Source organism: Oncorhynchus tshawytscha, linkage group LG03 (genome assembly GCF_018296145.1).
Source record: "Oncorhynchus tshawytscha isolate Ot180627B linkage group LG03, Otsh_v2.0, whole genome shotgun sequence".
Taxonomy (NCBI): Eukaryota; Metazoa; Chordata; class Actinopteri; order Salmoniformes; family Salmonidae; genus Oncorhynchus; species Oncorhynchus tshawytscha.
The window spans coordinates 1,642,094-1,657,045 of NC_056431.1; the positions used below are offsets into that span (position 1 = coordinate 1,642,094).

The 14,952-nt window shown below is 45.1% G+C and overlaps 1 protein-coding gene across 1 annotated transcript; it reads left to right on the forward strand.

Moving 5' to 3' along the window:
* The first annotated feature begins 235 nt into the window (after positions 1 to 235).
* On the forward strand, positions 236 to 10,172 carry LOC112222661 (FAD synthase). Its single transcript, XM_024385385.2, has 10 exons — positions 236 to 359; positions 1,145 to 1,362; positions 2,931 to 3,308; positions 7,568 to 7,681; positions 7,955 to 8,222; positions 8,363 to 8,510; positions 8,673 to 8,771; positions 9,025 to 9,214; positions 9,468 to 9,541; positions 9,646 to 10,172. The coding sequence occupies exons 2-10, from the start codon at positions 1,183 to 1,185 to the stop codon at positions 9,779 to 9,781; spliced, it is 1,587 nt and encodes a 528-aa protein (XP_024241153.1). The 5' UTR covers positions 236 to 359; positions 1,145 to 1,182; the 3' UTR covers positions 9,782 to 10,172.
* Positions 10,173 to 14,952: the final 4,780 nt, after the last annotated feature.

The window sequence follows — 14,952 nt, forward strand, 5'->3', positions numbered from 1 at the left end:
AAGGGATAAGGTTGTGACATTTGACATCAAAAGTATTTTTTATTTTAGCTAATCCTAACTCTTTTCCTAACCTTGACCTAGTTCTCATAACCTACTGCTCACGTTATGCTAAACCTACTACGAAAAAAAGTTGTATCCCTTCTAGACAAAACATGATATCAGTGGAACACTGCACAACCTGTACTTCCGCTACACGAATAGCGTGGTCAATTTCCGTCCCGCCTTCTTTACAACTCATTGGCTTTTTGGATTCAGAGATGGCACTTTATTGCTCCTGATTGGCTCGCCAGAGCCACCCAGTGTTTGAAGGGCATGCAGTTTGTCGGCTAATACATAACGAGGACGTATGCGACTTTAGGGTAAGCACTTGTCTGTTGATTACACAGGTTATCAAACACATGATTGTTGCTATCTATTGTCACAGCAGAGATACATTATAATCAGTAGAAAGTGTATTATGTTGCCATTAAACTAATGATCATGTTTACATTCAGACGTTGCGCAGGGGGTATCTAGCTAGCTAGCCTATGATGTCTAATCAAATATGGTGGATAAATGAAGATATCTTACGCAGGCCGTTTACCTTTGAAAACAGTTGTCATAGTTCCGGTCTGCTTTAGGGTTAGCAGCTGGATCTGGTTTGCTTAGTTCATTGACCTAATATGAACCGTCAAAAATGTGCGAGTGGGATGTCTCGCTTCCTTTTCCGTCTCTGGTCCAATGCAATGGTTGTGGATGGGGCTGGCTTGTTCCTCGCCGAGTGACGGTGGTGAAATCACCCTTTACTCTAGATAGGCAGGTGGCTTATAACTACAGCAGACGTTTAACTTGAACTTAGACAGCAACATAAATTTCAGCCACCATAACTTCATCAAGTTAATGCTTGGATTTCAAAAAGAATAGGTTGCTAACTGGACAATCATTTATGGTGAAATCCTGTGTAACACTCCTCTGATCTACCCTCCCGTCTTATGCAAATAAGATGACAAACAGCTGTTCTCCTTATTGGTGTCCAATGACTACATTTTGATCTTATTGGAACAAGTATGTACAGCATTCTCCCCTTCTTTCTCCCTCTACTACTCCATAACTCACCCTCCATGTCTCTCTCCCTCCCTCTCTCCTTCCCTGCCTCCCTCTCTAGTTGTTTCTCTTCCCCCACTCTTTCTGTCTCAGGTCTGGATGCTGCAGGCTGTGTCCAGGCTGAGTAGAGCAGCGGTGCGTGTGAGGCGAGTGGCCGCCCAGGTCCAGGTCACCACTGTAACCATGGCCCAGAATCACCAGAGCTGCGGTACCTCCTGTCAACAGAATGGGGGTGCTGTCACAGCAGCCATCCTCATCATTGGGGACGAGATACTCAAGGTGATACTGGAGATGGGGGCTTGCTACTAGAGGTCGACCGATTAATCAGAGTGGCCGATTTCAAGTTTTCATTACTATCGGAAATCGGTATTTTTGGGTGCCAATTTTGCAGATTTTTTTATACTAATATTTTTTAAAATACCTTTATTTAACTAGGCAAGTCAGTTAAGAACACATTCTTATTTACAATGACGGCCTAGGAACGGTGGGTTAACTGCCTTGTTCAGGGGCAGAACGACAGATTTTCACCATGTCAGCTCGGGGAATCCAATCTTGCAACCTGCCTCTCGTTGCACTCCACAAGGAGACTGCCTGTTACGCGAATGCAGTAGAATCCAAGGTAAGTTGCTAGCTAGCATTAAACTTATAAAAAACAATCAATCAATCATAATCACTAGTTATAACTACACATGGTTGATGATATTACTAGTTTATCTAGCGTGTCCTGCGTTGCATATAATCGATGCAACGCAACGCTGGGGGATGATTTAACAAATGCGCATTTGCGAAAAAAGCACAATCGTTGTACGACTGTACCTAACCATAAACATCAATGCCTTTCTTAAAATCAATACACAGAAGTATATATTTTTACACCTACATATTTAGCTAAAAGAAATCCAGGTTAGCAGGCAATATTAACCAGGTGAAATTGTGTCACTTCTCTTGCGTTCATTGCACGCAGAGTCAGGGTATATGCAACAGTTTGGGCAGCCTGGCTCATCGCGAACCAGTTTGCCAGAATTTTACGTAATTATGACATAACATTGAAGGTTGTGCAATGTAACAAGAATATTTAGACTTAGGGATGCCACCCGTTAAATAATAATAAACGTTTTGTTTTCGAAATGATAGTTTCCGGATTCGACCATATTAATGACCAAAGGCTCGTATTTCTGCGTGTTATTATGTTATAATTAAGTCTATGATTTGATAGAGCAGTCTGACTGAGCGATGGCAGTCTGACTGTTACACTGGCAATACTATAGTGCCTATAAGAACATCCAATAGTCAAAGGTATATTAAATACAAATGGTATAGAGAGAAAAAGTCCTATAAATACTATATTAACTACAACCGATAACCTCTTACCTTGGAATATTGAAGTCTCATGTTAAAAGGAACCACCAACTTTCATATGTTCTCATGTTCTGAGCAAGGACCTCAAACGTTAGCTTTTTCACATGGCACATATTGCACTTTTACTTCTCCAACACTTTGTTTTTGCATTATTTAAACCAAATTGAACATGTTTCATTATTTATTTGAGGCTAAATAGTTTTTTATTGATGTATTATATTAAGTTAAATATGTGTTCATTCAGTATTGTTGTAGTTGTCATTATTACAAATAAATAGAAATCGGCCGATTTTAATCGGTATCTGCTTTTTTGGTCCTCCAATAATCGGTATCGGCGGTGAAAAATCACGATCGGTCGACCTCTACTTGGTACTGAGTGGAATATGCCTGATCTCTGAAAAGAAACTCCTCCCCAAGTCCCTATCTCTTAGGAGTTAGCTAATCTAAAGAGTCTCTCTCCCTCCCTCTACCCCCCCACTCTCTCTCAGGGTCACACGGTGGACACTAACAGCGCCTTCCTGTTGCGAGCTCTGAGGAAGCTGGGAGTGTGTGTCCAGCGTGTCACAGTAATCCCAGACCAGCAGGAGGTAATCTCTAAGGAAGTAGCCCTCCTGGCCCCACAGTACACACACCTGCTCACCTCTGGGGGAATAGGCCCCACCCACGACGACGTCACCTTCGAGGGTGTTGCCATGGCATTCGAGGAGGAACTGCATGCCCACCCGGAGCTGACCCGTTTGGTGGAGGAGTTCTTTGGGGTGGTGGATAGGGAGAATGCAGCCATGAAGCTAGCCATGGTTCCCCGCTCGGCCAAGCTCAACTACGGCACTGACCCTCAGACTGGACAGCCACTACGCTACCCACTGGTCAGTGGCTGACTACTGTTAAACAAAAAATATATTTTGGTATTTTTTTCCTCATTAGTCCACTGTTGATACAGTCCCTAAATTCTTTGAATGTTAGCAGTCAAGTCAAGATATTGGACTTTCAAGAAGTAAAATGTCACTTGCCACATCATCATTATGATGCAAAATGCATCATGTGATTCCTTTAACATGTAAGGGATAAACACCCACGTTCTGTACATTACCTTGGAAACAATGGACGGCAGAGTGGCAGGCGGAGCCAACTAGCTACAGCAACACAGTCCCGACCTCTGCAGCCGAATAACAGCAAAGTTTATTTTGTTTAAGCTGTTTATACCACATTTTTCAATGAAAACAATACTAAGCACACATTTACCGGTAGAAATAACATGTTTTTGTTGATATTTTCACTTATATAAGCAAATTCATACTCCTATTTTGGTTGCTACAGACTCAACCCAGTGGTTCGTTATGATTCGTTTGATATTTATGGATGTGACCCAGTTGTTTGTTCTTTGTCCTGTCGCCATGCTCACTGCCAACGTTCTTATCCCTTGCTTGCTAGCTAGCCAGCTAGCTATGGCTAACACAGTCACAAACTTTTCAGCCAGAATAACAGCAAAGTAGATGTTTTCTAGTGACATTCATTTGAATAAATCGATAACCATGAGCTGATAATGCCCGACTTTGCCTGGTACAGCTAGAAAAGTTTGCCTTCTCGTCAGGACACCCGACACTGTTCATTACGAGGAGATCGCATTGCATATCAAACACTAGGCTAGAAGCTAGCTACAGTGGGGCAAAAAAGTATTTAGTCAGCCACCAATTGTGCAAGTTCTCCCACTTAAAAAGATGAGAGGCCTGTAATTTTCATCATAGGTACACTTCAACTATGACAGACAATGAGAAAAAAAATCCAGAAAATCACATCGTAGGATTTTTAATGAATTTATTTGGAAAATAAGTATTTGGTCACCGACAAAGAGGGAAGATTTCTGGCTCTCACAGACCTGTAACTTCTTCTTTAAGAGGCTCCTCTGTCCTCCACTCATTACCTGTATTAATGGCACCTGTTTGAACTTGTTATCAGTATAAAAGACACCTGTCCACAACCTCAAACAGTCACACTCCAAACTCCACTATGGCCAAGACCAAAGAGCTGTCAAAGGACATCAGAAACAAAATTGTAGACCTGCACCAGACTGGAAAGACTGAATCTGCAATAGGTAAGCAACTTGGTTTGAAGAAATCAACTGTGGGAGCAATTATTAGACCTACAAGACCACTGATAATCTCCCCTGATCTGGGGCTCCACGCAAGAACGGTGAGCAAAAATCCCAGAACCACACCGGGGGACCTAGTGAATGACCTGCAGAGAGCTGGGACCAAAGTAACAAAGCCTACCATCAGTAACACACTACGCCGCCAGGGACTCAAATCCTGCAGTGCCAGACGTGTCCCCCTGCTTAAGTCAGTACATGTCCAGGCCCGTCTGAAGTTTGCTAGAGAGCATTTGGATGATCCAGAAGAAGATTGGGAGAATTTCATATGGCCAGATGAAACCAAAATATAACTTTTTGGTAAAAACTCAACTTGTCGTGTTTGGAGGACAAAGAATGCTGAGTTGCATCCAAAGAACACCATACCTACTGTGAAGCATGGGGGTGGAAACATCATGCTTTGGGGCTGTTTTTCTGCAAAGGGACCAGGACGACTGATCCGTGTAAAGGAAAGAAAGAATGGGGCCATGTATCGTGATATTTTGAGTGAAAACCTCCTTCCATCAGCAAGGGCATTGAAGATGAAACGTGGCTGGGTCTTTCAGCATGACAATGATCCCAAACACACCGCCTGGGCAACGAAGGAGTGGCTTCGTAAGAAGCATTTCAAGGTCCTGGAGTGGCCTAGCCAGTCTCCAGATCTCAACCCCATAGAAAATCTTTGGAGGGAGTTGAAAGTCTGTGTTGCCCAGCAACAGCTCCAAAACATCACTGCTCTAGAGGAGATCTGCATGGAGGAATGGGCCAAAATACCAGCAACAGTGTGTGAAAACCTTGTGAAGACTTACAGAAAACGTTTGACCTCTGTCATTGCCAACAAAGGGTATATAACAAAGTATTGAGAAACTTTTGTTATTAACCAAATACTTATTTTCCACCATAATTTGCAAATAAGTTATTTTTCTCATTTTGTCTGTCATAGTTGAAGTGTACCTATGATGAAAATTACAGGCTTCTCTCATCTTTTTAAGTGGGAGAACTTGCACAATTGGTGGCTGACTAAATACTTTTTTGTCCCACTGTAAATAGTTGGTTGCTGGCATACCTGCCAATATGACAACCAAATAAAATAAATACCAGTTGCTGAAAACAGCTAGAAACATGTGGCAGGATTTGACAGCATGGCGCCACTTGTGTCATGACTGCAAAAGTAGGGCCCAATGTTCCCTCAAAACATTTTTGGCACTCAGCATTTCACGTGACGACTGAGGCTGTACCTGCTTTAAGTTACAGTTTCAGACAGTGGTCAACTAGGCTACTGTGGCTATTTGATCATAATGTAGGCCTACCAGAGTGGCATACCATCAAAAACAATGGAGAAAATGCATCCCATAATATTTGTACATGGAAATAGCTGTTCTATCAGCCTATAGTAGCAGCTAATGTGTGGTGCTCAATGTAGTCCTGACTTTCCATGAAAAAACATGCAGGGCTTGACATTAAGGTGACTGAAAATGTTGTTTGATGCAAGAAACCACTTTACAAAATAAAATGCATTATTATTCCCATACCATTATTACAGAGAATGAAACAAATGATGCTACCCTCTGCCTATTGGCTACTTATCTTATTCAAGCCGGTCTCAAAATCTAACACTGCCCCTTTTTAAGACAAAAAAAGCTCTTTACCTGACTTGCATCTCAAAGATGGCTAGACATGTACACATTTTGTGCTCATGTAGAAAACAACCACTCCCCCATTGCTGACTACAAATGATCTATAACTGGTCTAGTAACTCAACTAGCGGAGGACATGAACAAATGTGCACGAGGCTAAAGGCAGCTCACACTTTTGATCTCAAAACAAGCTCATCTCCTCACGACTGCTTATGCTGTAAACACAGTCCAGTTCAAAGTGAATGGTACAGATCCATATATGGAAAACAAAAAGGATAATGCCGCTCACTGCTGCTCAGGCTCCCAGGTGATTTTATTTAGAACAACGTTCCCTTAAGTCTTCATCCGGCTTCCATATCCCATGTGGGGGTGGAAGGTCCTAAATATAGGGGCAGTACTCAGTGACATCACTTAGTGAAACTGTTTGGGAGCAGTGTGCAGCGTTTTCCATAAATTCACCTGCGAAAAGTACCTGTTCTTCAGCTTTTGTACAGATCCATATATGGCAATGGTCTATTTGCATATGGGCTACTGCTGCTCTGATTGGTTATGCCACAGGTCTGTGTAGAGTAAGGCCTGAGTAGTGCATGTCAATTCAACAGAATCCTACTCTGATGCGTTCTGTCTAACAAAAAATCTCTTGCATAGTTATTAGTTTTGGATACTAAGTATGTTGCATTGAAAGTGGCTAATATTGTGTTGATTCAATCACAAATCCCACAGTAAAGGGAAACATTCATAGTGTTAACTAAGTGGGAAAAATTCTAGAAAGTTAATTGAAATTCAATTTCGTGCTTCACTGTGCAGACTGATAATTCTACTGTGTCGCGCCTGTGCACACGCACAGTTTAGAGGGAACATTGGTATTGTCCAGAGAGATTCATGTTCATCACTCACCACGTTAGGTCATCAGATGCTAAAAAAAATGTCTCTGCAAAAACAAATCAATGCCAGCTAGCGAAGTTTTTTTTCTTTCTCACCTGCGTTTACAGTTTATCCAATTTCAGTTTGTGTAGTTGTTGGTTTAGCTTCCTGTAACAAGTACGGTCGGCATGTGTAGGCGTATTGCGCACTGATTGCAAGGCGTCACGATATCTTTTCCAACTGTCGAGTTATCTGGTTTTAATGTCCATTCTAGAATGCCCTTCTAGCCAATCAGAAATGAGTATTCAACAACGCTGTGGTGTAACATGATATCATGTAGAAAACATGAACGTTCTACCTGATGGTCAGTGTCTGAAACCAGGTAAAATACATTTTAATGATAGGAGATATGAGTGCGTTGGAGCCACCGGCTTTAAGAGTCTGGAGATGCTTGTTGTCATGCTGGTCGTGGTTCTGACTCCATCTCTGACATTCCCAGGTGAGTGTGCGTAACGTCTACATCTTCCCTGGGATCCCGTCTCTGTTGGAGAGAGCCTTCAACGGTCTGGAGCACCTGTTCGCTGGCTCAGGGACCACCTTCCACACACGAGAGGTGAGGTGACCAACCGTCTGACTCCACTACAATACAGTCGACAGGACGTTTTCAACAGACAAACTTCGCTTCACTCCTGGGCCTGGAGACCCACAGGGTGTGCAGGCTTGTGTTCCATCTCAGATTTAACACATCTGACTCAAGTTATGGACTAATCATCAAGACCTTAATGAGCTGAATCAGCTGTGTTTGTGCTGGGCTGGAGCAAAGCCTGCACAGGACCACTGCTGCGATGGATGCCTACTATAATGCTATGTATTCTCCGTGTTGTAGGTGTTTGTGGATGCAGACGAGGCGTTGATCGCCCCGGTGCTGACCCGCCTGCAGGCGGGCTGGGGGAAGAAGGTGGCTCTGGGCTCCTACCCTGACTGGCTCAGTAACTACCACCGGGTCAGGCTGGTGCTGGATTCAGACATCTCTGAGGAGGTGGAGAAGGCCCGGGCTCAGCTGCTGGAGGAGATGCCCAAAGGCAGTGTGGTTCCCCTGGTCACGGACCCTGTGTCCATTGCTACTGAGGAGGTCTACACACTGGCCAACAGCGGTGTGTGTGTGTGTGTGTGTGTGAGAGAGCAAAGGAGGGAAGGGTGGTGGAGGGACGGACAGCTAGGGTACCCATAAAAAATCAGTGACTACATTTCCCATGATTCTTCCAACTGTCTGTATGAACTCCATCTCCCATAGGCACGCCGCTGGGTGATAAAGTGGCAAACGCTCTGAAGACCATAGAGACTGCTCTGGATCAGTATTCGGCAGGGGAGATCTGTGTGGGCTTCAATGGAGGCAAAGACTGCACTGCTCTACTACATCTATATTACGCTGCACTGAAACGGTGAGAGAGAGAGAGAGGGAAATAGACAGTTTTCTGTCTACACAGAATGAAGGAATGAGACGATGTGTGACTTTTAACCCATATTGTGTTCTCCTGTCTGAATTGATTGTTTACTGGGAAAATCTACCTGGTATTTATTCTCTCTCCCCCCCTCCCTCACAGGCGGTATCCGGAGGGTAAGGACAAGGTAAAGGCTCTGTACATTCGCATCGTCTCTCCCTTCCCAGAGATGGAGAGATTCCTCCAGGACACAATAAAGAGGTAAGCTATCAGTCTCTGTAGTTAGCGTTAGCATCGCTAGGTCGCTTCCTCAATCCCTATATGCTGCACCTCTGTTAGCTATGTACTTTTTTTCTGTCCCCAACAGGTCTGTGTATGGTTGTAGCTTGATTGTAGCTTCATCTGCATTGCATCTTTGAGTTTGAGCAAATCTCTGATAATAAAATGTATTACAGTATTATTATACAGACACTTTGGCTCACTATTTAGCAGAGCTCCATCCTGTCTCCCATAGGTATGACCTGGAGATTTTCTCAGTGGAGGGCAGTATTCGGCAGGCATTGAGTGAGGTACAGGAGAGGAGGCCGGAGCTGAGAGCTGTGTGTATGGGCACCAGGAGGAGTGACCCCTACTCACACACACTCACACCCATGTGTCTCACTGACCCTGGATGGCCGGACTACATGAGGGTCAACCCCCTGCTGGTGAGACATGATGCTTACAATGTTCCCTTTCTGAGGGTGTGTGTGAGATATACTTCTAATACTCTCTCTTCCTCCCTCTCTTTCTCATTCTCTCTCTTGTCTCCCTCCCTCTATCTCTCTCTCTGTGTCTCTCTCTCCCCCTTCTTTCTTGGTTTCTCTCCCTCCCTCTCTCTCTCTCTATCTCTCTCTGTCTGTCTCCCCCTTCTTGGTTTCTCTCCCTCTCTCTCTCTCTCTCTCTGTCTGTCTCCATCAGGACTGGACGTATCATGATATCTGGTCATTCCTGAGGACTCTATATGTGCCCTACTGTATTCTATATGATAAAGGGTAAGAAGACATACACACCTTAATCAAGCATGTCTTCTGTTTCCTCTCACTGTCTACTCCCCCGTCCTAGTCTCTGACTGAGTCCTCTGTCCGTCTCCTGACAGGTACACCTCATTGGGCAGCATGGACAACACCTGCCGAAACCCTGCCCTCCAGGTGGTGGATGGGAGGGGCGTGAGCCGCTATAGACCTGCCCACCACTTGGAGAATGAGGAAATGGAGCGCGACTCACGTGAATGATGTCACTTCCTTGTTTGTAACGTCATGTCCTGATCTTTTATCTGCCATTCCTGATTGGTGCTCCAGGTAAGAGATGCTTGTAGGGACAGACCTAGGATCAGCATCTCCTCCTCAAATCCCAACCTTAACCATTAGACAAAACTGAACATACAGGCAACTTCTGAAGAGAGGAGGGGAGGAAGGACGTGGAGAGTGAAAGAAAGAGGGAACAGATGGAGGAAAGTGGAACAGACAAAGAACCAGAGACTGATCGCAGAATGAGGCAATTTTGAAGGAAAAGTGTGTGTTTCTGAATGGAAAACATGTGCCTGAGTGTATGTCTGAGTGGCTTAGAATCTAAAGATATGGATTTACATGGTTTGTAATAAAATATCAATCTGTCACAAGTTTACTTATTGATTAATTATTGGCAAAAGATTGTGAAGGTGCTGATGAGAGAGGGGGAGGGATAGTAATTATTCTGTTGTACATTTTAACAATATTCCTCTGTTCACGATTTTACACGACAAACACCTTCCTAATATTGAGTTGCACCCCCCTTTTCCCTCAGAACTGCCTCAATTCGTTGGGGCATGGACTTTACTGTTACTGTTGACTTCAATGTTTCCCACAGTTGTGTTACGTTGGCTGGATGTCCTTTGGGTGGTGGACCATTTTTGATAAACAGGAAACTGTTGTGTGAAACCCAGCAATGTTGCAGTTCTTAACACTCAAACCAGGGCGCCTGGCACTACCATACCCCGTTCAAAGGCACTTCAATATTTACTCTTGCCCATTCACCCTTTGAATGCACACATACACAATCTGTCTCAAGGCTTAAAAATCCTTCTTTAACCTGTCTCCTCCCCTTCATCTAAACTGATTGAAGTGGATTTAACATGTGACATCAATAAGGGATCATAGCTTTCACCTGGTCAGTCCATGTCATGGAAAGAGCAGGTGTTCTTAATGTTTTGGCAGTGTATATTATAGCACATTTGTATACTGCACTGGAAGCACATGGGAAGTGCCGGGAGACGAATGAGCCGGCGCAAAATTGGGCCAGTGTCGTCCGGATTAGGGGAGGGTTTGGCCCAGCGTCGTCCGGATTAGGGGAGGGTTTGGCCCAGCGTCGTCCGGATTAGGGGAGGGTTTGGCCCAGCGTCGTCCGGATTAGGGAGGGTTTGGCCCAGCGTCGTCCGGATTAGGGGAGGGTTTGGCCCAGCGTCGTCCGGATTAGGGGAGGGTTTGGCCCAGCGTCGTCCGGATTAGGGGAGGGTTTATTTTATCAGATCCTTTTTAGCCGACATCTGCATAGCGCTTGTTTTGGCCGTGTCGGCGGTGGAACTGCATTAGGGTGGCAGGTAGCCTAGCAGTTAAAGCATTGGAACAGTCACTGAAAGGTTGTTGGTTCAGAAAAATCTGTCTGTGCCCTTGAGTAAAGCGCTTTAACCTTAATTGCTCCTGTAAGTTGCTCTGGATAAGAGCATCGGCTAAATGACTAAAATGTAAATCCACAAGCAGCTCCTGGCATTACACCTAAAGTTGACATTGTCATTGGCTGCACAGAGCCGCATGAACAGAAATCCCATGCAGATTTGTTGGAACACTGGAGTGTGAGATGTAGGTTAATCTACACCTTAATTAGGATGATAGAAAACCTATATTTCATGATTTTTCAATTTGAGCATGACTATTTCTATATAGCCTACACTTTCTGGTTCTGAACTTCTAACGTGAGTGGGGCGGGGGTGTGGCTTCGTGACAATGATCGCAAGAGCAGCTGTTCACTGTTTTAACTGGTCCAACCCAGCTCCACCTCCAACATGCCAAAACATCAGCTATGCAGGTGTCTGCTATCGCTTGATGTGATTTCATCCATATGGGCCTTAATGTATAGTATATGGTGCAATCTAAAAAGAACTACAGCTACTGCAAAGTAGTTTAATCTACATTCAAACAGGCATGCATCTATGATACCACGACAAAGACATTCCCATAGAGATCCTATTAAATTACAAGAGGGGCTATGTCATAAACCCTCAAAGTTCCAGAATATTGTTATATAATTACTGTATAATTAGGCCTACAATTTATGTAGGTTTTATACACATTTTCTGTATATCTTCCAGAATGTATGCAAACAGACCATAAATGTTTCAATGTTTGTTTTCTTGGAAAGCTGTGTGTTATAATATGATGCATTATTCATACTTGTTACATTTACAACTCTTCTAAGTCCTAGCATCAATGGATTTCAGCCAGTGGATTGATTGCATTTGTATGGAATGCTAATAATAATAATTGATGCAACTTTTATAGCGCTTTTCTTTACAGAAAATAATGTCAAAGTGCATAAAAAGCTAAATAAGCAAACAACAAATTTAGATGATGGAGATTGAATATTCCTTTGGCTTTGGACGGAAGGCTGGAATTTAAGGCAGTTTGGATTGAAAGGCGGCAGTGTTGCTTCAGGTGAAAGGCTGGGAGATGAGGCAGTTTGGATTGGAAAGGCAGTGTTGCTCCAGGGGAGGGCGCATCGATGGTAGAGCCAGAGAGAAACAGACAGTCTGACAAAACAGGCCTAGAGTGCTTCATCAGTACACCACATCTGCTTCACCGACGGTCAGTTCCTCCATAGGACCCACTCCTCCGTAGCTACTGCTCCTCCACTGCCCAACATGTAGCACCCACCTAGGTGATGCCACATCTGCTTCTCTGACGGTCAGTTCCTCCATAGGACCCACTCCTCCGTAGCTACTGCTCCTCCACTGCCCAACATGTAGCACCCACCTAGGTGATGCCACATCTGCTTCTCTGACGGTCAGTTCCTCCATAGGACCCACTCCTCCTTAGCTACTGCTCCTCCACTGCCCAACATGTAGCACCCACCTAGATGATGCCACATCTGCTTCTCTGACGGTCAGTTCCTCCATGTGACCCACTCCTCCGTAGCTACTGCTCCTCCACTGCCCAACATGTAGCACCCACCTAGGTGATGCCACATCTGCTTCTCTGACGGTCAGTTCCTCCATAGGACCCACTCCTCCGTAGCTACTGCTCCTCCACTGCCCAACATGTAGCACCCACCTAGGTGATGCCACATCTGCTTCTCTGACGGTCAGTTCCTCCATAGGACCCACTCCTCCTTAGCTACTGCTCCTCCACTGCCCAACATGTAGCACCCACCTAGGTGATGCCACATCTGCTTCTCTGACGGTCAGTTCCTCCATAGGACCCACTCCTCCGTAGCTACTGCTCCTCCACTGCCCAACATGTAGCACCCACCTAGGTGATGCCACATCTGCTTCTCTGACGGTCAGTTCCTCCATAGGACCCACTCCTCCGTAGCTACTGCTCCTCCACTGCCCAACATGTAGCACCCACCTAGGTGATGCCACATCTGCTTCTCTGACGGTCAGTTCCTCCATAGGACCCACTCCTCCGTAGCTACTGCTCCTCCACTGCCCAACATGTAGCACCCACCTAGGTGATGCCACATCTGCTTCTCTGACGGTCAGTTCCTCCATAGGACCCACTCCTCCGTAGCTACTGCTCCTCCACTGCCCAACATGTAGCACCCACCTAGGTGATGCCACATCTGCTTCTCTGACGGTCAGTTCCTCCATAGGACCCACTCCTCCGTAGCTACTGCTCCTCCACTGCCCAACATGTAGCACCCACCTAGGTGATGCCACATCTGCTTCTCTGACGGTCAGTTCCTCCATAGGACCCACTCCTCCGTAGCTACTGCTCCTCCACTGCCCAACATGTAGCACCCACCTAGGTGATGCCACATCTGCTTCTCTGACGGTCAGTTCCTCCATAGGACCCACTCCTCCGTAGCTACTGCTCCTCCACTGCCCAACATGTAGCACCCACCTAGGTGATGCCACATCTGCTTCTCTGACGGTCAGTTCCTCCATAGGACACACTCCTCCGTAGCTACTGCTCCTCCACTGCCCAACATGTAGCACCCACCTAGGTGATGCCACATCTGCTTCTCTGACGGTCAGTTCCTCCATAGGACCCACTCCTCCGTAGCTACTGCTCCTCCACTGCCCAACATGTAGCACCCACCTAGGTGATGCCACATCTGCTTCTCTGACGGTCAGTTCCTCCATAGGACCCACTCCTCCTTAGCTACTGCTCCTCCACTGCCCAACATGTAGCACCCACCTAGGTGATGCCACATCTGCTTCTCTGACGGTCAGTTCCTCCATAGGACCCACTCCTCCGTAGCTACTGCTCCTCCACTGCCCAACATGTAGCACCCACCTAGGTGATGCCACATCTGCTTCTCTGACGGTCAGTTCCTCCATAGGACACACTCCTCCTTAGCTACTGCTCCTCCACTGCCCAACATGTAGCACCCACCTAGGTGATGCCACAGCTGCTGAAATGTTTTAAACTTTTTTGTAATATTATTGGAAGTTAATTAGAACAAATATTTGAATCATTCCTCTTAAAATGGCTGGCTGTCTAGCTAGCTACTAAACATAACGTGCAGATAATCTTCAAATTCATTGTTTTACACTACCTTCACATCACACTGGCTTGGACATGGTTGACTGACTCCCTGACCAAAATGGCTGACCTTTTATGGTGTCATAAGACCTTTTATGTCCATTCTGTTATTCTAATTCCTAATTATGTGGAAATATCTGCAATTTAAGCAAAACATACGGAAGAAAGGTTTTAACTATGTCTCTCTCTCACAGAACAGTTGATTCAGGATGGGACAGCATTCATTTTACAGTAGGTCTAAGATGCAGTTTCAGTGTCCAACCTCACGGGAGCGTTGTTCTCACGTTTTTCATTTAGCTTTTTGATTACAATAAATGACCCTTTCTGTTTTCAAGCGTGACTGAATCCCAGCGTATCGATTCCCCTCTCCCCGCCAGGAGATTAGTCGATGCTCCGGCAGCAGGGATCGATACAGGCCAATCTAATCAAGCGGGTTGCTTACGAGGCCTCCCCAGGCCTCACACAATGTTACAGCATCAATCACCTTCTCTGCTCTGTCTCACTCCCATGTCCCCCAACTTCACTGGTCTGGGTGTTATGGCGTGATTAGATTATTATTAATAAGAGCGACAATAAAATGAGATATTACAATTATAAAGGTAATGGTGTTAGATTGTGGGACTTGATAGGAGATTGTCTGGAATATGATGTAGGTATATTTGGAG